Here is a 26,439-nt window from a genome sequence, read left to right on the forward strand (position 1 = left end):
CGACACGACGGAGTCTTGGACTCCTGCGTTTTGTCGTCCCTTGTAGTTTCTAGTCTCGGGCTTTCAGTCTATTCCCCTTTTATATCTATCGGCTAGAACGGTTCTGGGCAACGGGAACTGCCTTACCTTGAGGGCACTGAGCAGTGCGGTGAAGATGTTGATCTGGACTGCCTCCTGGCGCGTCGCCTTGCTGTGTCGCACGCACTCGGAGAAGTGGTCCAGCATCTGGAGGCGGTGCTTGAACGCCACGTGGGGAAAGACCAGACCGTACAGGACCACCGACATGTCGATGACGGCCACTCCCAGGGGCAGCGGTCCCGGCAACGCGTCGCCCTGCACGGTGCGGAGCGTCAGGTAACGGCCGGGCGGCAGGCGATCAGGAGCCAGATTTTAAATGTGCAGAGTTCGCAGGGCTGGCTCTTAGGGATTTCGCGTTTGCGCTCCGGGATGTGGTCTCGACAGTGACATCACGCTAGTGACGTCATGCTAATGACGTCACGGCGTTCGTGACAGTTGGTGTCCGAGTCCGGCGCCAGAAAGGGTGACGAGCCCTGAGTAGGAGTGACACGGTGGGCTCGCCCGATATACCCGCGCCTCCTGCACCGGTGCAGAGGAGTGTAGGGTGGTGTACTTCCGGTCATATCTAAATACATGTACCGGAAGCATACTGCCCTACGCTTTTCTGCACAGGCGCGAGAAAGGCGGGTAAATCGAACGAGCCTACAGTCAGATCATTTTTTATGCGACAGTGTATCATAGGACACCATGACATGCGACACTGTGATGTCGTAGTCATGTGACATTAGGTGACAGAACGATGTCATCGAGGGCCTATATATGCCACACATTTAAAGCACCTTTGGGACGCACAAAAGACACAAGCAGTTTTTCCAAGACAGATGTGAATGCTTAGTACATGAATCCGTAACAGGATGCTGATCTGAATATGGCGGTGTATCTGGATATATCAACTTGAATACCATTGTATCCAATTTGAGGTTTCAAATAAAACAACTGCATTCATAAGTCCCAAATAATTTGAAAGGTTATTAGATAAAGCTACTCAGCAAGGATATTTTGAAAAAAACAAACAAACATCAATTTCTTTTTTGCCAGCTAAAATTTTGATGCGTCCTTAAAAATAAAAACGGTCATGGCTATTAAACAATACGCCGGTCACGTGTCAGTGGCGTCTGTTGGAAGACAATTCAAATAAAAAATATACATATAGATTTTAATACATTTGCCACAAATTATTTGCAATATAGGAACACAGTTACTGTTTTACAGATGGACATATGTTATTTTATTAAAATTTCCTGCCTTCAATTAGGAAGGTTTCATAAAAATTCCACCCACACCTTTCAGTTGCTAAAATACTTAAAAGCTAACTGCAGACTTGGTATTGCCATATCAACTCCATGTGAAATATTGCAGTAGACCAAGGACTGAAGTATAACTTTAGTTCTCAGCCCATAGAGGAATGGCATCTTCTCTCCTTGTCTGGATTTTACATTTTACAATATTTGATTCAACTTTTAAAGCCTTTCTGCCAGGATAACTTACTCAATTCATATTCAATTCAGTCCCAAGCACATGCTATGTGCACACAACTAAGCGTTATAAGAAGTAAGCTTCAGGAGTCCGCTAACTAAATTATAACTGCTTTCCAAGCTGCTGATGAAAAAGCTGAAGTACAGCTCTAGATCTAACACACTCAGAAAACTTGGGGAAAAAAAAAATAAATAGGGCACTTCACAACACAGAATGACATGGAGGCAGGCTTAACTCTTGTGAACATAGTTTTGTGTTACTATATGTACAGTGCTATGGTTGGTTCACGCGTTTGCACATGAGTGTGACAGAGCATGCTGCACCCTCTGGTGCTCGCCTGCGACGAGCAAAAACACTGACACACTGTCACCGTCTTACCAGGTGGCCTTGAAAAACTTCCAATCTGTAAGCCTAATTCTGAAAGCTTGACGCATCATTTTTTCACAGAGGGTGTGAGAGACCTGTGACAATGTTATAAGCAATCATTTCTTATAGATAGCACATAGATTTGATCTCACAAAAACTGCAAATTTTTTTGTCTAGCTATACGCAGATCGGAAGTGTTTCCAGGGCTACCCGACAGATGGCGGCGGTGAATTCTCTCTCGTCATGAGAAGTGTTGGTAAAGTACATCTAAAAAGCATTTAGAAGTAATGTACAAAGTAAATGAGAGGTTATGTACTTCAAGACAAGTAGTAAGTCCACCAATCACCACATGCTTGAATTAAAGTACTATAAATACAATGTACTTTTTAAGCAAAGTACAAGTACTTTTTAACACAATCTTTCATGATGTCATTTATTTCCCTAATACAGCGTTGTTGTTTTTTTTTTAAAGCGTAGCTGCAAGGTGCTTGTTTTCGGGTTGAGCGGCGTCGCCCTCGACGTCGCCGTAACCGCGCTAAATTTCGCGGGAAAATTGATTCGAGTGTTCTCAACAGCAACTCAATTCCCTACTAAATTTGGCGGGGAACATTACGTCACATGACTTGGCGTCACGTCACTTATGAACAAATTCAGTTTCTCCCCTAGATTTAGCGGGAAAATTGATGTCACGTGACCTCAACACCAATTCAGTTCCCCGCCGAATTTAGCGGGAAAATTGACGTCACGTGACATCAACACCAATTCAGCTTCCCCGCTAAATTTAGCGGGAAAAATGAAGTCACATACACTGGTGTCACGTCACCTACGAACAAATTCAGCTTCTCCGCGTGATTTAGCGGGAAAATTGACGTCACGTGGGGAGGAGGAAGAGGAAAGGAAGAGGAGGAGGAGGGGAGAGAAGGAGCAGTAAGAAAGGAGGAGGGGTGGGAGAGAGGAGGAGGACGGAAAGAGGAGGAAGATGGAAGGAGGAGGAGAAGGACATACCCTCCCCTCTTCCTCCTCCTCAAGAGCTGCGCTCTAATTTCACGTTGCGGAGATTCGTAAACGTCTCATTTTTTTTCGAATTGGTGTGCACTGTCCCAGGGGTAATGGGGGTGCACCAGTTACTTTCTGAAATGGCGGTGAATATTGAATAAAGTCAGGTTGCCACAGAGTAGATGTTTCACTCTCACTGACGAAGTCAACTTATAAGGCACTTACGTGTATTGGTCTTATAGCCGCCATTACTTCACTCGGAGAAATGACGAGATGACGTCTCAGAAGCCGATAGCATGTTTTCTTATGACAACACCGTAAAATCCAGAGAGATAGCCCACCTAACATCAAGAGCAAATCGGCTCAAAATATGCAATGGACTGTCTTTCGATGTAGGATCAAGAAAAGTTTTAAAAAATTGCTATTTTTAGGTCGTGTCCCTTCAAGCCTGTTACGGTGGCGAGGGGCAACGAAGCAAAGGTGACTGTACTTCCCGCAATAGCTAAGTGGCCGCATTTATGCTGAGGTCATCATTGATCCCAACACTACTATTACTAGGAGTGGGCTATCTTTCGGGGGTGGGGCATCTCTCTGGATTTTACGATATGCTATTTTTTTGTTTTCAAATTTGGGGAATGTACTTCGAAGTCGGGAGTTGTACTTTCCCCAGAAAGTACCAGAAAAAAATACTTGAAGTACACACTCAGAGAATGTACTTCAAGTAAAGTACAAGTTTTTTAAACCTACTTGAAGTAGCACTTTAAGTGCAATGTACTTAAAGTACCGTGCAGTTCACATAAAATGATAATGTGCAAAACCTGAAACTAATCTTTTTTAGTTTAAAAACTGATCGTTATAAGCGAAACATTGTTATATGTGGTATCGTTATAAGTGGATTGCACTGTACTTCCCAACACTGGTCGTGAGCGGCCGCAAGCGGGCCACAGCACAATTCGCTCAGTCACACTCAAATGCGAGTGCGTAAACCGGCCTTGAAGTTAGAAACATGTCCTGAAGTCTGTATTTTCTTTTGTGAGATGCTGTAAGATACTCCTGCATGGGTAGAAACTGAGGGAGAGGAGGCGATGAGAGTGAGAGAGGAAGCCAGAGCTCAGAGTTCTGGTTGGAATGATTAGTGGATAGACGCAAAGCTAGCTCCCTTTGACTTTACTCGCTCTTCGAACGCAAATACTGGAGTTTGAACGTTTAGAGTCTACTAAGTACAATCTCCTATTACTTACCTAACCAGATGGAGTTCTGCCAAAATATTCACATTTAAGTTTGAACGCGTTCAAACGGCGAGTAAAGACAGAGACAAAGCTAACTTTGCGTCTATCCGCTAATCATTCCAACCAGAGCTCGGAGCTCTGACTTAGCCTCTCATTCACATCCTTTCCTCTTCCTCGGTTCCTACCCATACAGTTCTCATGGAAGGTTTTTAAGTTCAGCTGTGCAGAAAAGAAAGCAACCTGAAATTAAATGTGCCTTGATGAATACCACTTGCACCGTAGCACCAATATTTGACTTTTTTTCTTTTTGCTTTTTGTTTTTTTTAAACAGAGTGCTTGTGTACCTTGTTAAGCGATCTATACAGTGCAGTGGTGTCATGCTCCAATGCCCCCGAGCCCGAAGCACTATTTGGCTGCAACTGCAACGAGAAACAATAACATAAACCAAAGGAAGTCTAAACCGTACGTCAACATAGTAAAAAAAAACAGCAAGGTGCAAAATCAACATTGTATGCATTAAAGACAATTTCAGCACGAACCAATATGAGGACAAACCGTAGCATCTTTGGAATCTCAATCATAGCAGCAATACAGACAAAAATGACCTAGGAAATGGCTTGTAATATGCCACTGCAAGACATAGAAATCCTCAAGGCTCTTACTGTATTGCAGCCATTTCAAGAAGGCAACTTGCTATTTCTAACAAAAACAAGAATGTAACAATTAGCACAAAAAAAGTTCACTAACAACTTTATTAGGTAAGGATGAACTACGATAGTACTGATGGCTAAATAACACAGGCAAGAAACTTGCAAGAAACTTGCAAGTAAAAATGGTTGCATATCTCAACTTTTGATAGTCAAGCAGGAAATCTGTTTTTTTTTTCTTTTTATCACAAGTAGTATGAGCTACAACAGATAGAATTACCCAAGTACGTTTTTGCCTTCCAACAATTAATCTCTCAAAAAAAAACAATAGTTGCTAGCATCGCCTTCTCAAAATGGCCACTGTTTGAACTGTTTGTTCCGAACAGAAGTGAAACTGCAGCATTTGCTAGATTCTCATTTTAGAGCGGGTTCTACCATAATCAGAACATGGTAGGGACAGTAGCAAAGCCACTATGTAGCACGCGCATACGAGCACTCTAAGTAAGCAAATAACATATGTTTCGAACAATGTTTCGTGCAAAGTAGCACAAAACAAAAAACAGTCGGGTCCTCTAGCAGCAACATGCCGGCACATGGATCATGCTTCCGACAGCAATGGCCGCCTGCACGTGCTTAGCAGACGACGAGAGAACACGTGCCACGTCATCTAACAGGCGCAAGCTGGGGGGGCGGGCAAGCTTAAGGCCCGCTCAAGTGCAACCAATACTCACAAAGGCCTTGTCCGACTTCCTGTGGGGCTCCATCTAAAAAGTTGGGACGCCGTTGAGATTCCCTTTCCCTCTAGCTCTGCTAACACGTTAGCGTTTTTTTGGGCACTCTGCATCTCGTTAGGCATTCAGGAAAAGGTGAGCGTTACAATCTTTTGTCAGCTGACCGATGCTGGCAATGTTATAGGTGTTAAATTTCTCACAGACTGTGCATAGATTTGATCTCGCAAACATTCCAAAACCTTTGATCTAGTTACATGCAGATCCAAAGTATTCCCGACCTACCCGATAGATCGCCGCCGTGCCAATGTGGTTTTTCCATCGTAAGTGGTTATGAGAGATTGCGATGCAGTCGATAACACTCAAACACCATTAATGTGTGAACTGGCCTTTAAAGGGGCCCTGCAATCATATTTAAGCGTCTACCTTTTTTGCGGTTTCCACGTCTCTTGGGGTTCGGGCAAGCCAGCGGGCACGGAGAAAGTAACTAATTATCAGTGCGTCATATTTTAACCGGACGACGCGGAAACCTCCTCCACCGACGAGGGCGACCCGCGGTACCGAAAGCGCGCAAAATGTGACGTCTTTGGTCCTTGGCTTACTACTGGTCAGAGCCGCTAAAAGCTTCTTTTTAGTCGAAATACAAAATATAAGTGGCGCGAACCGTTTCAATTACTTATAAAAGTAGTTTTTGTTCACTATTTTAGAACAGAAAAGAAACAAATGCAGTTTATAAAGTACGGAAACAAGAAATGACCGGTCGACATACCTGCCACCAAGCGGTGGAAAAGGCGGCGCATACTAGAAAGAAGTAGTGGGATCAGGCGCCGACACGGAAAAATCCCGGTTGTACGCGGCAGCGCTGCGGTCGTATGGGCAGGAGGATCCGACCGGCTCCGAGCCTTCCGAAGGCCTTCGGCAAGATGCTTGTCTTGAGGTTTGGCCGTTTCGCGGTATGGCAGCGCGAAGTGGCTCCCACTCTGAACTGATCTTTACCCCATGTTTGCTGTCGTTTGCAGCCAATGAAGTGTCATGCTGAATTAGTGTTTAATCATGCAGCAAATGCAATGAGAGCCGCTCTGGCTGCCCGCTGCATATAGCCTGTCCAGAACACGCTTTAGTGGCGCCCTCTCGCGCCGTCGACACGGAGTGCGGTAGCCGTGAGTGCTCGCGATGAGCTCACTACCCCTCCTCTAGTTCACGGCCGCTCAAGCAACCAAGGACGTCATGAGGGAGGTTATTTTTTGCTTGTTTTTGTAATTTTGATTTGCCTATAACTTTTAAAATAAAGCGAATTTCAAGAAAATAAAAGTTACACTAAGTTACTACGTTCAGTGCGCTCAGGTTTGGTACAAATTAAAAATTAGTAAAAACGTGCTTGCAGGGCCCCTTTAAGAAGATAAATATAGCACTCCAACTTTTTATCAAAATTTCTAGTCAAATATGCCGACCTGAGTCTGCCACACCAGCCGAGAAGATGTACCGAGATAATAAGATCAAGGGCTGAAGGGAGGACACTACCCAAAAAGGTCAACTTTTGAACCTTTAGCTTCATATGAATGAAATTTACAGTATATACTGGCAGCCGCAAGGCAGAATGCGATGCAAAGTTTCACCTGTGAACGTGAATTGTAAGAAGAATTAGAGTCGTTTTTATCAAGAACACACTGATATTGTTTAGGAAAACTATCGTTAGAAAACTAATGTAATACCCAACATTTTTCTTCACTAGATCTACAGCAGAATGCCTGGAGAGTGCAATTGTGAAAACAAAATTTCCCAAAAGTAACTTATTTTATGCTAAAACTGCACTGACAAATTGAATACATTTTTTGCCTCTTATGTTGTCGGCAAAATCTTGACATCTTTTATAAAAGACATCCACAAAGAAAAAAACTGTGTCACAGTTGAAGAAGAGTGGCGAGCTGGGCTAGTTGGTATGAAGACATGTGGAACATAACAGTGCACAAAGGACAAGGGCAGAGGAAAGGAACAGCGCCTGTGTGTTGTGTTCTTTCCTTTGTACTCGTCCTTTGTGTGCTGTTATGTTCCACATGTCACAGTTGCACTGCCCATTAAATTTCAGCTAGGAAAAACAATGAGCAAGCCTTTCCTTTCGTGCCGTTACCAAACGACAGTTTTCGTAAAGTGAAATTTATGCCAAAAAGGGGAAAGGAAAAAATCATGTTCGAAGTGCTAAAACCTCTCATTTTTTTTAGCATCGGTGAACCCAAAATTATTTTTAAATAAAATAACTATGCAGTGTAAACAAATTAAACTTCTTGGAAAAACTCTCTAGACGTTGGTGGTTGTAAATGTAAATTTTTTCAAAATCAATACTTTTTTTTTTAGATTGTTTCCCTTGGTGAACCAGATAAGAGACAACTTTAACTGAATCCTAGTATGCGGCCTGACGAACGGTTAAAATGTGACGTGAGTGGGCCCACGAGGTAGCTCATCTGCACTTTAAACCCTACTTTAATTTTGAAGGTGTTCACATTATGGTTTTGCCCCTGCTTTTATAAGCCTTGCCTGAAACTCGTTAACTACAAGGATACGAGCCATTTGTATGCTGCTTTTACTTACGGGGTCATTGGGTATGACATTGGCATAGAGATTCTGAAAATTTTAAAGAAGGTTGGTCTATTGCTGTTTCTTTTGTGTCGTGCAATTATTTCTTCGAACCACAATGCGAGAATTTGTCAAAGATCTAGTAGTTTAAAATGTTTCGCTTCTGCGGTAGACATGACCCAAGAAGCAACTAAAAGACAACACTTACAAAGTCACAAAACATTACAGTAACCCACGTCAGCAAACAGTTTGGCAACAAGAAAGATGCTGTTCGCTGTACGACACCTGTCTCGTCTTTGCCTTTCGCTAAAACAGGTTATATTGTTGTGCACGAAATCTGACCCCCTAAGTTGATTTTCCAGATGGTAGTGCTCCAGTTGGTAAATAAACATGAGAAAAAATGGCAATAGCATGTGAACGTTAGCTGTTTCACACCCTATAGGCACACCTCCCTTAGAGATTAAGTTCATCGCGTGACGTCCTCAAACTATCGCCACTTTCAGATGTGCACGTACTCACATTCCTCTTGACGTTCATTTCTGGTGCATGACATCAGCTTATATGAGTAAAGGCAATGATGGGCGGAGGCGTCCTATTTGCAATAAAGTACCGAAATGTCTACTACGTCTCTATAGATGCTTTGCAGCAGCTGTGCATGGGTGCCGCCATAAGTGACCTTCAGTTTTTGTTACCTTTTATTACAATTACTTCACTTGATCATTAACACAGCAGGGCAGGTTATTGCCCTTTTAGGTTCTGCTGTGTCTTTCTCCACAGCAATGACTTTTGTGGAGGCTCGTCAACACCCGCTTTAGTTGCTTGGCATCTGGGAAAGACAACTGAAGGTCATTAATGGCTGCTGTAATTTGGCGCATGTGTAAAGCGTCTATAGCCATTGAAGAGGCAAGAACAACAGGGACGACTTTAAGTCATCCTGCCTCCAGTACAAGCTTCCTAGTTCCTAGCTTCGATAACAATTTGACATCTTGTGAGCGTGCGCACCTTGTGCGCTTGTTGCGGAAAGCAAGGAGCGCGTGCTAGAGGCAGAGTGCCCAAAAAAGAATGCCCTGGCATACTCATCCTGCCAGTGACCATAGCGACTCCGAAAAAAAAACGAAGTTGCCAAACAGGGGAAGCAAGAAACATTCCGGAGCCGTGACAAAAGCACACCTGATCTTCTATGGCTTTGTGGTCCGTCTCCTGTAGCCACGAGCCGAGGATGACGCTGTCATCGGAGTGGCACAGGCTGCGGAGCAGAGAGGTGGTGGTGTTGGCTTGGTTCTCCGTGAGCGTGAACTCGGCTACCAGCAGCCGCAGCAGGTTGTTGTAACTGCCTGTCGTGTGCAAAAAAGAAGCGAAAAGCGTCGCAATAACTTACAGACTGGAAGGTGGAAAACAACCGGTCAACTGCCCCAAAATGAGGTTAAAACTCTGGCAGACTTTCCTCGCTGTTCGGGCTAACTGAGCTACTATGTTTCTGTCCTCGGTGACCATAATTATTTCATTCTAACTTCAGAGAGTAAAAGTAATTGCGTAAAACTTTGGCAGACTTTCTGCACTTGCTGTTTGGGCTAATTGTGACCATATTTTATTATTTTCTGTGACCATATTTTATTTGATCCTAACTTTAGAGAGTAAAAGTAATTGCATTGCGTGTTTGTTTAGGCGGCGGGAAGTTGGTTGGCCCAAGCCGGCGTCTGGTGTCTCCGCCGCGGATGAGAAGTTTTGCCAGTGCTATACTGCTGCTAGCCTGAGGTCTTTGACATGCACCCCGCAGCAGTGATACACTACTGCACGCCAGTTTGATGCTCTTCCAGATCCAAGCAAAGAGGGGTGGTGACCAAGCCCAGAAACCCTAGGTTCCGCCGTGCAAGCTTTCGCTGCATGCGCTCCGGGGTGTGATGCGTCGACGCACTCGGCCACTAATCCTCCACTTTAGAGAGTGGCCTCTACCTCATTGACGCAGCAAGAGATAGGGGTCTTAGATGTCGACCCAACAAAAGGCATCTGGCAGAGCCCAGCAAAGCACAGAGCACCTGGAGACCTTTAGATCATCGCTGGAATCTTGGCAACACGGCACTTTCACCTTGACGAGCCTTCATCAGATTGTGGGATCGACGTTGTGCAAACGGCGTAAGTATGAGGTACTCTACACGTCGTGAGCAACCCAAGGTACACTTACTCTCGTAGGACTGCGGCGGCAGGAGAGACATGGTCTCGTACAGGCGCAGCCTCACCATGGCTGCGCTGGCTTTCAGGTGCTGGCCGTACGACTTGATGGTCAGTCCAATCCTACGCAACAAATACGCCACGTCATGTTTCTGTCCGACTTCGACCCAAGTTTCGAGAGCCACCAGCCTCCACACCTGTCTCAGTCATGTTTGATAAAACTCAAGTACACAAGGAATGTGTTGCGAATGAGTGGGCACATGCTGTGTGTGTGAGGGATGTCACGTGAAGTTGCAATGTCATGTGCCAAGTTGGCGTCGTGCGACACCCTGTTGTCAAGGTCATGTAAGCAATGTAGCCTCATAGGGTCTATTTTGCTTAAATGATGAGTGTTCAGCTCGAGCGGAGGGTGTTGCTCTTCTCATGACATCCAGTCCTATATCATATTCTGTGGTAAAAGGGAAACAATCTTTGCAGCTGTATTTTTGTCAAGAAAAACCTGCAACTGACGGGAAGTGGGCAATGTTAGCTGCAAGCGAAAATTGCAAACGACCACATAAAGTGTGTTGCAGATGACGACGGTAGCTGCTGCATTGTGGAAAGGCATGTTGAAGATGTGCCTTCAGCCAGTGTGCTTTACAATGTTTGCAATGGGTTCTTTGCTTTTAGTGGAATTGATGTAGGAGACGTGTGTGAGGAGATGTCTGCTTTGGTGGAACAATTGCACCAGACGTTGCATGTGTTAGAGGAGGACAAAGAGACATGCTTTTCGTTTTTTTGCTGAAACACTTTTTCAGGATGGGGGTGCCTGTGACGACGGCTGGGGTGGAAGAAGCGAAAGTATGTACACAAACTGTTCTGTAAAGTTGCGGAACGCCTTCACAGAACAGCTCGCTAACATACTTTGGGCGGCAGCAGCGGGGAGGCGAGGGGCCGTGTCCACACAGTGCATCAACATGGGTATTTCGCAAGGGAATGGGGGGGGGGGGGGGGGAATGAGAGAGCTTGGCTGTGCATGGGGAACGATAAGGAGAGGGAGAGAGGTGCCTCGGCTCTAGAGTGGGGTTTTGTGTTTGCGCATGAGCATTTTTTGCCGGGAAGGGGCACCGCTGTGGAAAAATAAAAATTCTTCTTATTCTAGACTTAACTCTATTCTTGCACCAGGTTAACACAAACTTTTCTCAAAGCATGTTTCGCTTTGCTACTGTTAATTTTAAATAGTAAATGCATGTTTCACGAAGAAAACAAAGATGCGATGGGCTTTTCAGCTCAGCTTAAACCTTGGCAATGTAGCATCTAACCTATTCATTAGTAGTAGCTTCAATCGATTTAATACCTGCGCCTCTTGCACCGGTTCAGAAAAGCGTAGGGCAGTGTACTTCCAGGATGTGTATTGCCGCGCGCATTGCCGAGCGAGCGCGTGGTCGAATGGTTACCGCACTTGGCTATCATACGGAGGCTCCGGGTTTGGTTTTTAGTGAGCGGACTGTTCTTCTATTTATTCTTTCAACTTGACATTCTCGTAAGTTCAAGAACCTAGTCGTCTGATTGAGTTACGAATGTTCTACACGCCGAATGTTCCAGAAACCCACGCAGGCACAAAAAGTGCTCCGTGTGGTGGTCCGGAGTCAAGTTTCGCCCCAGCGCTCGATCCTGCTGTTTCGCCGACATCGACGCCCGCGACGCTAACCTTTTTATATTTTGTTTTGGGTACAAGTTCGGCCCATTAAAAGGTTCGTCACTTCATCATTCGTGACAGTATTAAGATACGACCGGAAGTACATTGCCTTGCACTTTTCTGCACCGGTGCAAAAGGAGCAGGTAAATCGAATGCAGCTACTCTTGGAAATCCTGTAATGAGGCACGACTGGTGGCAACAAGCAGATTAGAGCATAAAAAAGATCCAAAGCTACCCACAAACACCTACCTACAATGTCTAATGTATGTGGGAGACTGTTAACATCTTTCTGTGTCGCTTTGGCAGCGACACAAATCAAATCAAACGAGACACAAGCTGCCACTTACCCGGACAGCATGAGCAGTGCAGACTCCACGGGTGACAAAATTCTCCTAACTATCTCATCCGAGGCCAGCTCTTTGCAGTGTTTCAGGAAGCTTGCCATAGCTGGGAGGAAGAACAAAAAAATTAAAGTTTGCCTCAAATATTTTAAGAAACTGGGGAGCACGGAATGTTTTGTGCGTGTATTATGCGTGCATTATGATTCGCTATGTTCGGTTGCGAAAGCTTTGGGTGGTTTCGGACTCGCTGCACACACAACATACTCCCATGATTTCCGGGTTTTTCAGAACGATCAGATCATTCTGTCTTTTTCTTTCTCTTTCTTTTCCTGTCATTAAACATAGTTGTAACGAGTGGCGATCCTTTCTCTCCTGTTCTCCATCTCTCAACATCGTGTGCTAAATACCTCAATATATATAAGTTTAGATTTATTTGGGAGTAGACTGTGTCACGGCCATGTTTTATGAGTTTCCCATGGTTTCCGCTTCTTCGCTGGGCACGTGCTGAATTCTCAGTACTCTTGAATTTTTAGGAGCCCCTCGTGGCAATTGAAGTTAATCGTGAAAAGAAGAGGTTTTTGCAGCACCTTTTACAATATCAATTGAATTTTGCCCGAAGTTCCGACGTACACCCGCTGCGCTATCCTTTGGTACATTACGATTCGTCTAGCGATGTCGCGAGTCCACGTGGAGAGCGTCGGGAACCGGCTGTGCGCGCCGACGGCCACCTGCAGACAAACTATGTTCCGTTTCCCTTTAAGTCTGACCGCAGTCGACACTACAATTTGGAGGGGCAAATCGAGCAGTCAGAAAAGTGCATCGTCACGGTGCTGATCGTCTTTGTTGGTCTGCCGTCACCGACTGAACCAACTGCGCACAATGAAGCACCGCGAACCCGGCCTTTTTTTTCTCGCGTGTTTGGTTTGACCGGAGATGGCAAACCCATCAATATACGAGCACCATGATTATGCACTTTTTGCACCGCTTGACTGACTCCGCGACATCATAGCGCCGGCTGTGACAAGATATATAATTAGGTCGAACTCAGTATGACTCGCCCCCGAGAATCGCCTGCGGACTAATTACGATGAACCAAGTGTGACTTGCCGCCAACTGTCGCAAACTCAGTACACTGGACTAAATATGACTCACCGCTGCCGACTGCCTGCAGACTAAGCATAATGGACTAAGTATAAAGTACCGGCGACGGTCGCCTGCTGACTAAGTATGATGGACTAAATATAGATCGCCAACGACCGTCATCTACAGACTACCTAAGTACGCTGGACTAAGTGTGAATCGCCGTCCATGGTTGCCTGCAGACTAAGTATGCTCGAATAAGTATGACTTGCTGCTGACAGTGGCCCTTGAACCAAGTATTCTGAACTAAGCAGGGCTTGCGGCCGACGGTCCCCCCGCAGACTAAGCCTACTGGACTAAGTATAACTGCCGGCGACTGTAGCCTCCGCATTAAGTGCGCTGGACTGGGTATATAACTTGCCTCTGATGGTTGCCTGCAGACTAAGTATGCAGAGTATGCAGAATCAAATATGCTGGACTGAGTAGCACTCGCCGCGGACAGTTGCGTGCTACCGAAGGCGACCACCTGCGGCAAGTCACGCTTAGTCCAGTTCCTTGCCCTCTAGTTCGTCTCCAGCTTGTGGCAGCAAGCAAAAATGTCGGACTGTGGATTGCAATGTCTGAGGTTCGACTCCTCCTGGGCTCCTTGGTCAATCTTTCCGGTTTACAATTGTTTCTTCTTCGGTATATTTATGTATGAATTATGACGACTGACTAGGCCTCCAATGTGCTCCGTCATTTATGCATTGCCTGCTGCGGACTATGCATCCTTTACGCTGTCTTGGCCAAGTGTGCAACGCTTTTCGTCACACTCGAGCATTACGCTTTTCCATGAAATCCAACCCATAAACACATTCTGTGTTAAAAAGTTTAAACTCGGCTCAATCATTCCGATGAACCCGAAGAGCATGGAATGTGTAGTGCATGTATTATGTGCGCGTTATAATTTGCTATGCTTGGTCGCGGGGTTGGATGCGCTGCACACATGAGACGCTCCCGTGATCTCCGGATTCGAGAGAGAGATCGAGACAAGTTTAAATTTTGCTTTCCATGGAGCTCGGGGGTACCCCAACACAAGGCAAGTAAGCTGGATTTTTTACGTAGTTTTTCTCGATCGAGCACAAAGCAAAGGTCGGACATGAGGTCAGCGTTCTGCTGAGACTCGCGTTCAAATGGTGTTTCAATGATGGAGCATGAGTCCCAGCAAAACGATGACGCAGCATTCGGCTACGTCAGCAGAGCGTTCCGTCAGAAACACAAACAAATAATTTACGCCGTTGTTGTTCCCCGAGGGTTTAGTTCTCAACTAAGCCACTAGGGGCACAACGGTTGGATCGTGTCGCCAATACAACACTAAACACATCAGCTGGAAAGTACTTTCGAGGCACCGTTGTATCCGCCATTTGTTTCGGCCATCAAGTTAGATCTAAATCGTTTCAGAACACCTCCAAGTAAATCCTGCAAAAAATGTTTGAGCAAGGTGACTTTTGTAGATGAAAGAAAAAGAGTGGAAAGAGAGAAATAAGTCAAAGCAAAAGAGGCGGTGTGGACTCACAGCTGAGCGCTCCCGATCGCCCTTCGAGGGTCACCTGCCAGGTGAACGCGTCCCCTCGAACTTTCTCGGATTCAAGCTCTTTGGTGGAACGCGGGAAGGAGTTCTTCCACAGCAGCAGCATCCGCGGCAGGAGGCTCCTCACCACGGGAGGCCCTGGAACCGTTTGGCACGTCTTGTGTAAGGAACATCTCGAGAAGAGAGTGCACACAGATGTTCACTTTTTCCTTCGTGACAAGAATGAACGATGCACTTATTCACTCTTTGCTTTGCAACACGAATGAACACATTCATTTATTAGTTTGTGACAAAAAGAGACAGTTTGTTCACTTATTGGCGATATTCATACTTTTCCGGGTGTTGATCGCAGCGGGTTAACCCCATTGGGTGCGCTTCTCACAGAGCACGGGTGCGCTGTGGGGAAGCAACACCAGCAAAAGAGAGCTCGTTGTGTGTTGCTTCCTCACAGTGCACCGGTGCTCGGTGAGAAGCACACTTTTTTGAGGTAACCTTATGCAATCACCATTCGGAGAAGTATGAGTATTACAATATATCTTATTCAAATTCGAGCTCCATCTGTTGTATGTTGTGCCAACCTCCCTCAGCAGCCTCAAACATGGCGACCCATGTTTGAGGCTGAGGGTAGAGCGCTGCTAGAGGATGAAAGTCATGCCGCACTAATGCTGTGTCTTGCTGAGCAACCAACAGGAAAATAACGAATAAACCAAAGTAAATTCATGAATTGCATTGTTTTTCCTTTCAATTTGAATTCTTAGAACAAATCTTGAAATAATCATAGCGTTTTACTTGGACTCTCAAAGTGTCAAATTGACAGGGCCCATGCCGCCAGAGCCGCACACATAGAGGGTTCGGTCATTAATTGGTAAGAATAGGGCGACAATAAGGGCACGCCATTGGCTGAAATTGTTTCAATGACCTTGAGCTCATTGATTGACGGCACTTGTGACTAATCACCAGCCACAAGTATTTTCCTAGAAGAGGCAATGAGCTTAGTTTATCCAGTCACAATTTCGGTGTAAAGATGCATTTAAGTATTTAATTTCAGCATGCTAGAATTGAAATTTGCGACTCTTCGTCACTGAAAGGGCAAGGCATGTGACGTTATCATCACGGCGACATTCAAAATGCACTTTATCTTTCTTTTGATTGCAGTCACAGCCGCGGCCACGACAAAGTGAACGGTAAAAACCACGGACTCGGCTCCGTGGGAGTTTTGCAGTTTCGCCTCATGTGTCAGGAAACTTTTCTCGTCGAAGTCACCTCTTCTGGCTCAGTAAACGCACTCGGCACCTTGAAACACCCTATTTCCATCAATCTCTTACAATTATACATTCATGTACTTTCAGCCTCAACCAGAAACAAAAAATACCTGCGCCGCGGTATGCGCCTCTTTTAAGGTCATCTTGGATGTTTTTACTTCGCAGGATCATCACGAGAGAATATGCGGCGCTGTTGGCGCCGTTGCTTTTGCCGCTCCGCCCCGACTTCCGCCGGCTCCTTCCATTGACCAAACACTCTCTATATACAGCTCAGCACGCCGCCTGCATCTACTGTGAGCTCAGTCAAATGTTCTTGATATGTGGCAGTCCACGTTACTGTGTTAAAGGCTGGGTCACGTGTTTGTATCGGCCGCCTCTAAAGTCGCCAAAACGAGAGCAGCAACAAAGACACCGGGGCAGCTGCGGCTCATGATCGTCTCACGACTTCTTACATTGCTTGTCACGTTCTGTGCGGCAGTTATCCCGGTGACTATGTCATTGGCATCGTTGCGGTCATTCTGAAAGCAAGCAACGCAACTGTTGCTAATGTAAGGTGCATTCTGAAATACTGACGCCACTAACCCACCCGAAAAAGCAACGCCACAAGACGTAGCGCACAGAACGCTAAGCAGGCGGAGCCGGGACGGTGGGGAAGTTTCGAAAGATGGCACGGAAGCGCACATGGTCGCCGAGAGATGGTGCTAATAATGAATGGGGTCTACCGCGTGCTTGGGAGAAAAGCACACTTTCAAAGTGGAATAGTCCACGCTTTGAAAGGTGTTTTAAAAAAAAGAAAAAAAAAAGAAACATAAACTTTGTGAATTTTATATCTGCATCGAAGTAATATTTTAAAAATTAAACTGTGGTAGTTATGCAAGAGTATATGTTAGGCAGGTCTGCCCTGACAACATGCATTCATCATTTGTGATTCTTTTCTTTCTTATATTGAACATTAAAGAAAGAATATTTGCACAGAGCAAGATTTGCAAATCCACTCAATTAGGTATAGCTGGGCATCTCTAATGTATAATTTTATATCAAGTCCATCATTTACTTGACCTTCCAAGACATCAAAATTTCTGAGGTCACAGTCAATAAATTTAGTTGGATAAAAAATTAGCTTTACGTGAACAAGTGGAAGCTTGGGAACAACCTTCAAGAGTTTTGCTGGGTTTTTGTTTAAGCATGGTGCAACAGCAGCGAAAGGCTTGGAGAAACTGTTCAACATTCGACTCTAAAATATTCGGCCAAAACCACTACCTGCTTCGAGTTCACTTCGAGCTCAGCATCCACAATTCGCACATGACCATCGCTTCCTTAACCGACCAGACCTCCAGACACGCTAACAAACTAAAATAAAAGGCCATGAAAACGGTCGTAAAAAGGATCCTATAGTTCCGATCCTCAGAAATTCTAACCTTGTACGGAGACAATAAAAGGAACTAACTAAACGGCAGTTCGCCAGGACATTTGTCGGTCTGCCCTTCTTTCCACAGTCAAGCACTTCCAAGACATTGGGAAAGCTGAATGAGCAGTTGCAGCTGCCAGCTCACCGAGAGTCATGACGGCCCCCATCATAAGCCAGCCGGCCTGCGTACGTTGCAGGGACAGGCGACTGTTCTGCGACGCACTCCGCAGCAGGTCCTCGGCGAGGTTGAAGATCATCTGGGAGCACAATCGAGGCTCATTGCTTACTATATTTATTTATTTACTTCTTTATTTAGACCATACTGCTAGCCTTTTCAATAGGGCCTGCATGTGTAGGACGCAAAACGACAAAATTTGCTATCAGGAATACATAAAAAGAAGACTTTCATTCACTATTTAAAACTCAAATAAAAAGATACATATAAAAAAAAAATTACAAAGCTCGATCATGCTGACGAAGACCAGGGAGCAGAAAATGTGTCCCGCACGAACCATACTTCGTCTGTGGTTCGCGATATTTTTTTCTTTGTGCACCATACTACCTCATATTGCCGCGTGGCCAGCTAGCCAAGTAGGCAGTGTGCCCTTGGACGAATGGTTATTGTGCTGGGCTCCCACGCAAAGAGCCGAGGTTCGATGCCTGGCCGTGCATACGTCTTTTTGTTGTTTCTGTAAATGTCACATACTGGTAAATTCGAAAAACCTGCTGCTTATTCGAGGTTAGAATGTTCTACGTGCCGAACCTTCTACGCCGATTGTTCCAGAAACCGACGCGTGTACATAAGGGACTCGGCGTGGCGAGCCGGAGTCAGTCTCGCCCCAGCGGTCAATCCTGCTGTTCCACCCAAATCGACGCATGCTACGCTAACCTTCTATTATGTTTCAGCCACGAATTCCCCTCATTAAACGTTTAGTTTCTCCAGTTAATTTGCCATGTCATCATTTGTCATTCGTGACAATGTGGCTCTTATGCGATGCGTGATGTCAATGAGATGAGCAGTCACATGGTATAGCATCACACTGTTCTCGCCGGTCCAACCTGTCTAAAGATGCCTCGACACTGGAAGATAAAGCACGTATTGGGCCTGGGCCGGGGCCCAGACTCAGGCAGAGCTCCTGAGATCATGCAGAGCTCAAATACAACAAGGTGTTGAACTGGGCGAGTTGGTAAAAGATTGACATGGAGGGTGTAACAGCTTGAAAAAACGAGAACCATATAAGAAACAGACACGCACCCTGTCAAACTTTCACCAACTCGCCCGCTTCAACACCGTGCTGCAGTTTATTTATTCCACATCGGGCTCTTCTTCTGTCACCAGTAACCTTGTTCTACGGCTGTTGTCCTGTTGTGTCCGTTCCTTTTATCGTCCTCGTTTTTTGAAGCTGTTACACCCGCCATGTCAAGCTTTAATACAGCTCATCAAATATGATCAATACATGCTTAAATATTTGTTACAATGCTTCGTGACGCTCTAGGCCAGTGGTTCTCATACTGTGGTCCGCAGACCCACAGGGGTCCTCAAGAGTGTTCACGGAGGTGCGTCCACGCTAAATACAAAAGAACGCTCTAAAAAAAAGCCCTTCTATGGCATTGCGCAAGACCTCTGATGCAGAATGCATTGGGAATTTTCGAACAGCCTCCGACTGGGTCAGTGGGGTCCGTAATGGCCGAAATTTCGAAAACCACTGCTCTGGGCTTCCAATCCAGCCCTAAAACGCATTCGGCGTTAAAATTCCGCTCACTTTTCCCTTGTTGTGGGGCAGCCCCAGCGGCGTGTGGCGCGCAGACCCGAGGAGTGCAGCCAGGGCGGCCGAGTATCCCGAGATGGCATCCGGCATCGACTTGAGGGACTCCAGCTGGTCTAGGCAGCGGTCGAGGAGAGGGGTCAGCTGCGCCGGAACGGCCGTCGCCACGCAGCGGAGGCACCATGCCGCCGCCAGGCGCGCCGCGGGGCTTGTGTGGACCAGCACCGAGGACACCGTTTCCACCAGCCCTGAAGAACGACACGAACGGCGTGAAATGGTGGGATGCAAGAATTGACTGGGGGCGCTACCAATGGCGAGTGAAACGTGAAATACTTTTAGCGCGAGACGTGCTTTATGGCTGGCTCCCATACTCCGTTTCACTTTAAAGTTCAAACGCAGCCGACGCAACGATCCTACAGAGTCAATCAAGCGTCGTCAAAAGTGTGTCAGCCCGGCGCTCCCTTTGTCCGCGCGTTTGGTTTTCTGTGTGGTATTGGTTCAAACAATCAGTAACAAAGAAGAATGCAGGGCCACAGTGCATTAACTGTGTGCGACTGGTTTAATTGTCGTTAGCAAACGCACGAAGACAACGAGCGCCGCAACGATGCACTTTTGACGCTGCTCTACTCACTCCGTCGGATCGTAGTGTCGGCTACGGTCGGACTCTCTGAAACAGAGTAGAGCCACTCCCTGTAACAAACTCCCATAATGGGAAGAGCATCGCAGGAGTGCTGTGTCAGCGCTTAGCTCCAATTTGTGCCCTCGCTGATCGAACACAAGTCCCAGCTGAAGCTCGGCCTGTTGTGCCGAGCTTCGGTAGGCAACAGTGAAAATCAGGCACTATGGCCTCGTCTAGGAGTGTCGAGTAAGGGTGCTGCTACGTACGGTAGCAGAGTGCGCAGGAGACGAGGGGAAAGGGGACGCACTTCAAAGGAAACAGGGAGACACAAAACGGAAGGGTCAAGTATGCGGTGTGCAACCGCAAGAGATGGAAACTTTGCATCCTACTCCTGTTCGAGCGTCAGCTTGTGTGGCGCATTCTTTCGGGGACGCTGAGCACGACGACGTTTCAGCCGTCGAGGCGTTAAGTGCGTACCAAGTTTGTCTCTGGTACGTCACCGCGAAGCAACACAGAATATATTCTGCGTTACCGCTTCCTTTGCTTGTCCGATTTAGGTATTGATAAAAATTTGGAGTTGTATTTCTATCTATCGATCAAGCCGTCATATGCAAAAATTGTGTTTTATGAGAGACGCTGCCGACGCTAAATCCAGTCTCTGCCTTCCAGGCATATGATGCTGTGTTAGTGTTGCCATATCCTCGTTTTGTACCGTTTTCTTTTTTCCTTGTTGTTTTTGGGAGCTTTTGCAGCTCAATCAATCAATCATTTTATTTTTTCAAGTCAAATACAAATTCGACTTGAACGCTGGTGAAGCTTTCTTGAAGTGTCTCAGAGCCCTTCCTCCTGCTTTTTTTTTTTTTTCTTTTTCACAATTGCATTGTATGGTCGGCAGAGCTCTCGAGGCAAGTGTTCGGCAATCAGTCACGCTTTGCTCACTTTTTTCCAGGCTAAGTGAGATTTAGCTTCAGCAAGAGTGCAATTCCGCATTAATAGATACTTTCTATACTGAACAGAGTTTGTTAATGCAGAATGCGTCATATGGCTGGGCCCTAGCAGTTTCCGGTTTCACACTCTTGTGACGAAAAAGCGTCACATGATTACTACATCGGCATTCGGCCAGAACTCGCATCCTCACTGACGAACACGAGCCCCGGACGATCGCTGACGCAAAACTGTGCAATCTGAGCCAAGTTACCGGTGCACCCGCTTTAAAGTGTAGAAGATTTGACATCACCCACACCTCGTTTTCTTAATGCGATAGCATTATTAAGCTACTACTCAAAGTTTTCAGCTAAACGGCTATCCTGTTTTCCGGCCTCGTGAGGCACAGTAGGTATGCGCACTAGACCATTTGAGCTCCTTGTGCTTGCACCTCATTGTGCCGCGAGTGTGCAAAGTGGCAGTACGCACTCCTTCACATTTGCACCCCTTTTGAAGGACCCAATGACCTTGACATCATCCTAGAGGTCGTCCTAGACGTTGTCCTTGAGGTTGCCCAGACTCTATGTCGTCTCTGAAGTCGTCCTCTAGGATGTCGGTAGTAATTGAGGTCGAGCTCTAAGAGCCTGACTTCTTTTAAGGTCGTCAGGTCCTTAGATGTCACAAAACCTGACGTCATGTAACTTCAGGTCCCATGACCAATGCATCAATTAATTTTTCCGGCTAAATTTAGCGGGAAAATTGTTGTCACGGCCTATGCACTAATTCAGTTTCCCTGCTAAATTTGGCGGTGCGCAACGATAAGAACTTATCGCATTCATAGATAATCACCAATGTGGTTCCCACAAATTTGCCTCGACCATCAATTTGATGCCCTGTAATGTTTTTCTTCAAAAGTTGGAGGAAAGAGGGCTTGTGGTGTTAGCGGCGGCTTCCTGGCAGGACAGGACGCACATACGTTCGTAAACCGAACACGGTAGACAATTCGATCGAAGATGACCAAGCGAGACGTACCGACAGAGGAGTCGGAGAGGGTGGAGACGGCAGTCGTGCCCAGGGTCTCGACGAGGCAGCCCAGCTCGTGCAGGGCGCACACCAGAATGTGCTGACTCAAGGCCACCTCCTGCTGACCTTCTTTGCCTCCGTTGTTCTCAAGAATGGCATCTGTCGAGAGACAATGCACAGGTCGACTGGTCAGGACAGGCACCGATCAGGGGAGGATCTCTTTTATGCGCAGCCCTCGTCGAAGGGACGAGACTATACCTCGACTCGACGTGTCGGCAAGGACACATGCCGAGTTTCGTGCAGTTCGACGACTAACTTTGGGTCTTTCTTTTTTTACGCTCTGCTGATTTCAGACGAGTGAAGGCTGGTTTGCACACTTTCGTTTGGGTGTGTCTAAATGTGTTCCGTTCCTTTGTGACCATTTACTTTTGTGACCACCGGCACCATCTATCACATAGCCCTGAAACACTTCCAGCCTGCGCATATACTTTGATACTCTTTTAAGCACCCTTCTTTTACCGTGAGGCTAAAATGTTTCTGACAATGTTATAAGTAAGGTTCCAATTAAATATTGACAAACCCCCATAAATAACCACCGAAGAGGTTTTCACCGAATTCTGAAAAACGGATAAAGCCCGAATTGGAGCTGCCCTTGAATAGAGAAATTCCCATTTTTGAAGGAAAGAAATCTGCAGTATTGTTTACGTGACCGCGAATGCAGCCCATACTGTCAATTCTTGAGGTTTTTTTTTGTTTTTTTTTCCTTTGGGAACCGCGTCCCTTGCCCTGGGCCCCTGTCGTCTTCTCCCTTTTTTCCCTTCTTCCTTTTTTGAGTGCATGGGTCGCGGGCGTACTAAGCTCCGTGGACCTTGGACGGATTCGTAAATTCATAGATGTGCAGTCGCTTTATAACATTAGCCCCGACAAGCCAAGGTTTCTTGACCAGCATCGAAAATAAACGCCAAAAAACACAGATTCCGGGGAAAAAAAAAAAAAAAAACTTAGAATTCGAAGAATAAATCCCGGAAACAAGGAATCCTAGTTATAGGTGACCGTTTGTCGTATGTAGTGCTTAGATTTGATCTCGATAATAAATGCAAAAACATTCAGTCTAGCTATATATGCAGTTTGGAAGCAGATCCCAGGCTTGATACTTGAATTTTTTGAGTCAGACTACTGGAGTTTCCTTTTGAGCCCCCCATTATAATCGACGGAGATAAAGTTATTATTATTATTATTATTATTATTACCGCTACAATGTCCGGAAAGAGTCTTCGACTGGTATGTTTAGGGCCCCATCCCACAGCGCATCAAAAGTTGTCCCGAAGTAACAACAAATAAGGTCATAAAGCCGACGCGTCGCGTCGTCAGACGTCCCGATCCTCGCGGCCGTCGCAAGAAGTCCTGGCAAAAAACACGAGCAAATGCGATCGTCGTCGTCGTCAGGGAGTCCCAACTCGTGGCTGCCGAAGCTTCCGTGGACCGTGAATCTGCAGCAGAACGGGTGTCTCCACCACCGCTGCTGCGACACCACCGGTATCGCGGCCAGTGACAATGTGACACCTCTACAACATCGTCAGGCGGAAACTGAGGGACAGCCTCTCTGGACGCGGCAAGCAGACAGGTTGGAGATGCGTTCAAGGCACAATGCTGCTACCAGTATATCGTAAAATTCCGTAAGGATGCCCTCCCCCGTGAGACTGCCCGTCCCAGTTTTTCTGGCTGAATATTCATAACTCAAGAAATTTCTAAACATTGCCCACCACCGATTCCCGTCGGATGTTGCGCGATGTCCGACGGCAACCGCATCAACCGCGTGATTCGCGGTACCGGTACGTCTGACAAGCGAGTTCGTAGCAAGTTCCCCCTTCTTTGTGATATCGGCTTCCCGTAACATGCGAGTTGTTTCTGTGCGTACACTGCGTCGTGAAATGCAAATTTGTTGCGTCCACAATCTGCGGTACCTGTTTTCATGACACGTGAGTTTGTAGTAGATTCTCACATTTTTGTTCGCAACCTCCGCGCGAGCGATATCAATTCCCGTGACGTACGAGTTTGTGGTGGGTTCCCGCATGTTTATTGCACCGTGGAACTTAAACCTGCCGTGTCTGCAATCTGCAGTATCCATTCCCATGAAATGCGAGTTCTCGGCGGGTCTTTGCGGGTCCTTCGCACTGCGAGACGCGAATCTGCTGCGTCTGCAGCCTGCGGTATACTTTCCCTCAACACACGAGTTCGTAGCGAATTCCCACATGTCTACCGCATCGTAAAACGCGAATTTGCCGTGTCCGTGATCAGCGGTATCAGTTCCAGTGTCACATGGTTTGCAGAGGGTGCCCCAGTGTTCATCATTAATTTTTGATAAAGTTTTGCTGTCGCACCCCCAAGGATAGCCCACCCCATATTTCACACCATTTACCTCTTCCCCTTGGGCAGGCATTCTTACGAGATTTTACGGTCGCCACAGACAGGGTGCGAGCCGCAGGGCGTGTCTCTCAAACGTCCGTCCTTGCCATGCTTCCACCGCGCTTTGGCTGCGCGTGTGTGCTCGAGGTGCATGAGTTGTTGAAGCGTCGGCCTAAGTCGGAAGCCCGCGCTGGAAGCGGTACAACTGAAACTTCCCCCCGCTGTTCCCACCCCGTCAACGACCACGCTTGCCGTAAACGCCTGCCAGCGCTCGCAACGCACGCGGTCATGCTCAAACGCAAGTGTGGTGCAAACCAGCCTTCAACGTCCTTTGCGTGCAAACATCGGGGCGATCAGCGAGGCGCCTCAGGCGGCCCCGCGAAAAACTCCTTTCGCGCCGAAGAACATACCCGAGTTGAGGTGCCGCACCACGACCTGCACGAGGTCTTTGCAGGCGGCGGCCTGCGCCTTGTCGCCCAGCATCTTGCCCAGGACCGAGCGGAGGGCGAAGGAGACGCACTTGCGGCTGTACACCGCGTCTACGTGCGTCTGCACCGCCTTAGGGTGGCCCACCAACTCCAGCAGGTGCGTGAGCACTGCCGGGAGGTGGCGCTCCAGCCAGAGGCCGCCCAGCCGCTGGAACAGCACCACGTACGCCTGCGGAGGAGATCATGTAGGAGCAAGCATTTCGGAAAACGGAAGACACATAAAAACTTGAGGAACGGATGAGACGAACGTCTGTTCTAACTCACGCTGCGGGACCTGGGAATCAAAGGTTCTTTGACCTCCGCCCCTGCCTGTTTCGACCTGAACGAGCATCGTACCGGCGCGCAGTCGTGCGTCGCTACTACGTGGTGCATGTTAAAGATATTTCAGGAATATGGATGATTACTAAGGTCGTTTCTCGAAGTCCCAACAATGTAAGAAAGAACGAGTTGGATTGGCACTAATCAAGACGGTGCCCACTTTCACCTTCCTTCAAATTGGGGGGTTTTACGAGCCAAACTGATGAAAGGCCTGTGGCACACCCCAACGGAGGACTGAGGAACAATTTCAATGACCTGGGGATCCTTTGATGTGCAACCGAAATCTCGGTTTCACGGTGCCTTCTCAACAATAAACCCACATCAGACTGCGGGCACCTCAGCCAGGATTCGAACCTGCAACTTTAGGATTCAAACCTGCCACCTGGGGATTCGTAGGCTGGCGCCTTGCCTCGGAGCCACTGAGGCAGCCTTTTACCTTTCCTATTCATATCTCGACTCCCTTCGGTTGTAGATCTTGAAACGTTTGGAGAAGGTAACTCACGTGAGTGACGCCGACACGTATCTCTCGGCTGACCGAGGAGCCGCCCTTGATCATCTCGCCTGCGCTGCCCTTGAGGAAGCCGATACCGCCCCGGAGAAAACCCGAGGCCAGCAGCGCCAGCACTTCGTCCAGGCTGGCCAGTCGGTTCTTGCCAACTGAAGAAGAAGAAAAATGAACGCCAGTGTCTTGCAGCTTTTTGCAAATTAACTGAAGCAACACCCGTGGCACTGCACAACCTTCCGCACACAGACCACACACTGTCATTCTCCACCACCGGTCGAAATTTGGCAAGGGTGCAAGGGTTACTTTGTTGCTCGACGTCACCATTTTCCCCGTTAATCCTAGCAGGGCAATGCTTCCCGCTCAATTCAGTGGGAAATGGCGACGTGGCGTCACAGTATTACGTGACGATTTCCCCACTAAATTTACTAAAGCTTAATAGAGAAATGATTCCTGCTAAATTCAGCGGAAAATTCTGATAGTACGTCACAGTCACATCACGTAAACAACAATATCACGTGATGTCACAATTTCCCTGCTAAATTTAGATGGGAAACAGTCTGCATTATGTCGCAATTTGACAATGATTTCCAGCTTAATGTAGTGGGAAGAGTTTTTGCTAAATTTAGCAGGCCACACGCCTAGACCATACATTGTACGCAAGACACAAAACACCAAAGACACCTCGGGATCCGCTGCGAATCCTCGCCAATAGCGGCTGTCACCATGAAGAAAACCCGGAACTGAGAACGGCATGAACAGCCTAAGGAAACTGAAAAAATGTGGAAGAATTG

The 26,439-nt window shown here is 46.9% G+C and overlaps 1 protein-coding gene across 3 annotated transcripts in view; it reads right to left on the reverse strand.

Annotated features, from left to right (window-relative positions):
* Positions 1–26,439, reverse strand: part of LOC8033295 (HEAT repeat-containing protein 5B) — an 85,861-nt gene that overhangs the window by 48,907 nt on the left and 10,515 nt on the right. For 2 of the 3 annotated variants that reach the window (XM_029988706.3, XM_029988713.4), the window contains exons 7-18: positions 25,646–25,800; positions 24,748–24,994; positions 21,941–22,090; positions 19,363–19,613; positions 17,745–17,856; positions 14,915–15,067; positions 12,286–12,385; positions 10,274–10,383; positions 9,262–9,425; positions 5,524–5,556; positions 4,490–4,564; positions 127–333 (exon numbers count right to left, since the gene is read on the reverse strand). In XM_029988706.3, coding sequence (XP_029844566.2) covers positions 127–333; positions 4,490–4,564; positions 5,524–5,556; positions 9,262–9,425; positions 10,274–10,383; positions 12,286–12,385; positions 14,915–15,067; positions 17,745–17,856; positions 19,363–19,613; positions 21,941–22,090; positions 24,748–24,994; positions 25,646–25,800 — 1,757 coding nt within the window. The remainder of the gene's footprint in view (positions 1–126; positions 334–4,489; positions 4,565–5,523; positions 5,557–9,261; positions 9,426–10,273; positions 10,384–12,285; positions 12,386–14,914; positions 15,068–17,744; positions 17,857–19,362; positions 19,614–21,940; positions 22,091–24,747; positions 24,995–25,645; positions 25,801–26,439) is intronic. The other variant, XM_029988717.3, reaches the window with a different exon arrangement.

This window comes from Ixodes scapularis, unplaced genomic scaffold, assembly GCF_016920785.2.
Source record: "Ixodes scapularis isolate PalLabHiFi unplaced genomic scaffold, ASM1692078v2 PGA_scaffold10__122_contigs__length_95168666, whole genome shotgun sequence".
NCBI classification, from domain to species: Eukaryota; Metazoa; Arthropoda; class Arachnida; order Ixodida; family Ixodidae; genus Ixodes; species Ixodes scapularis.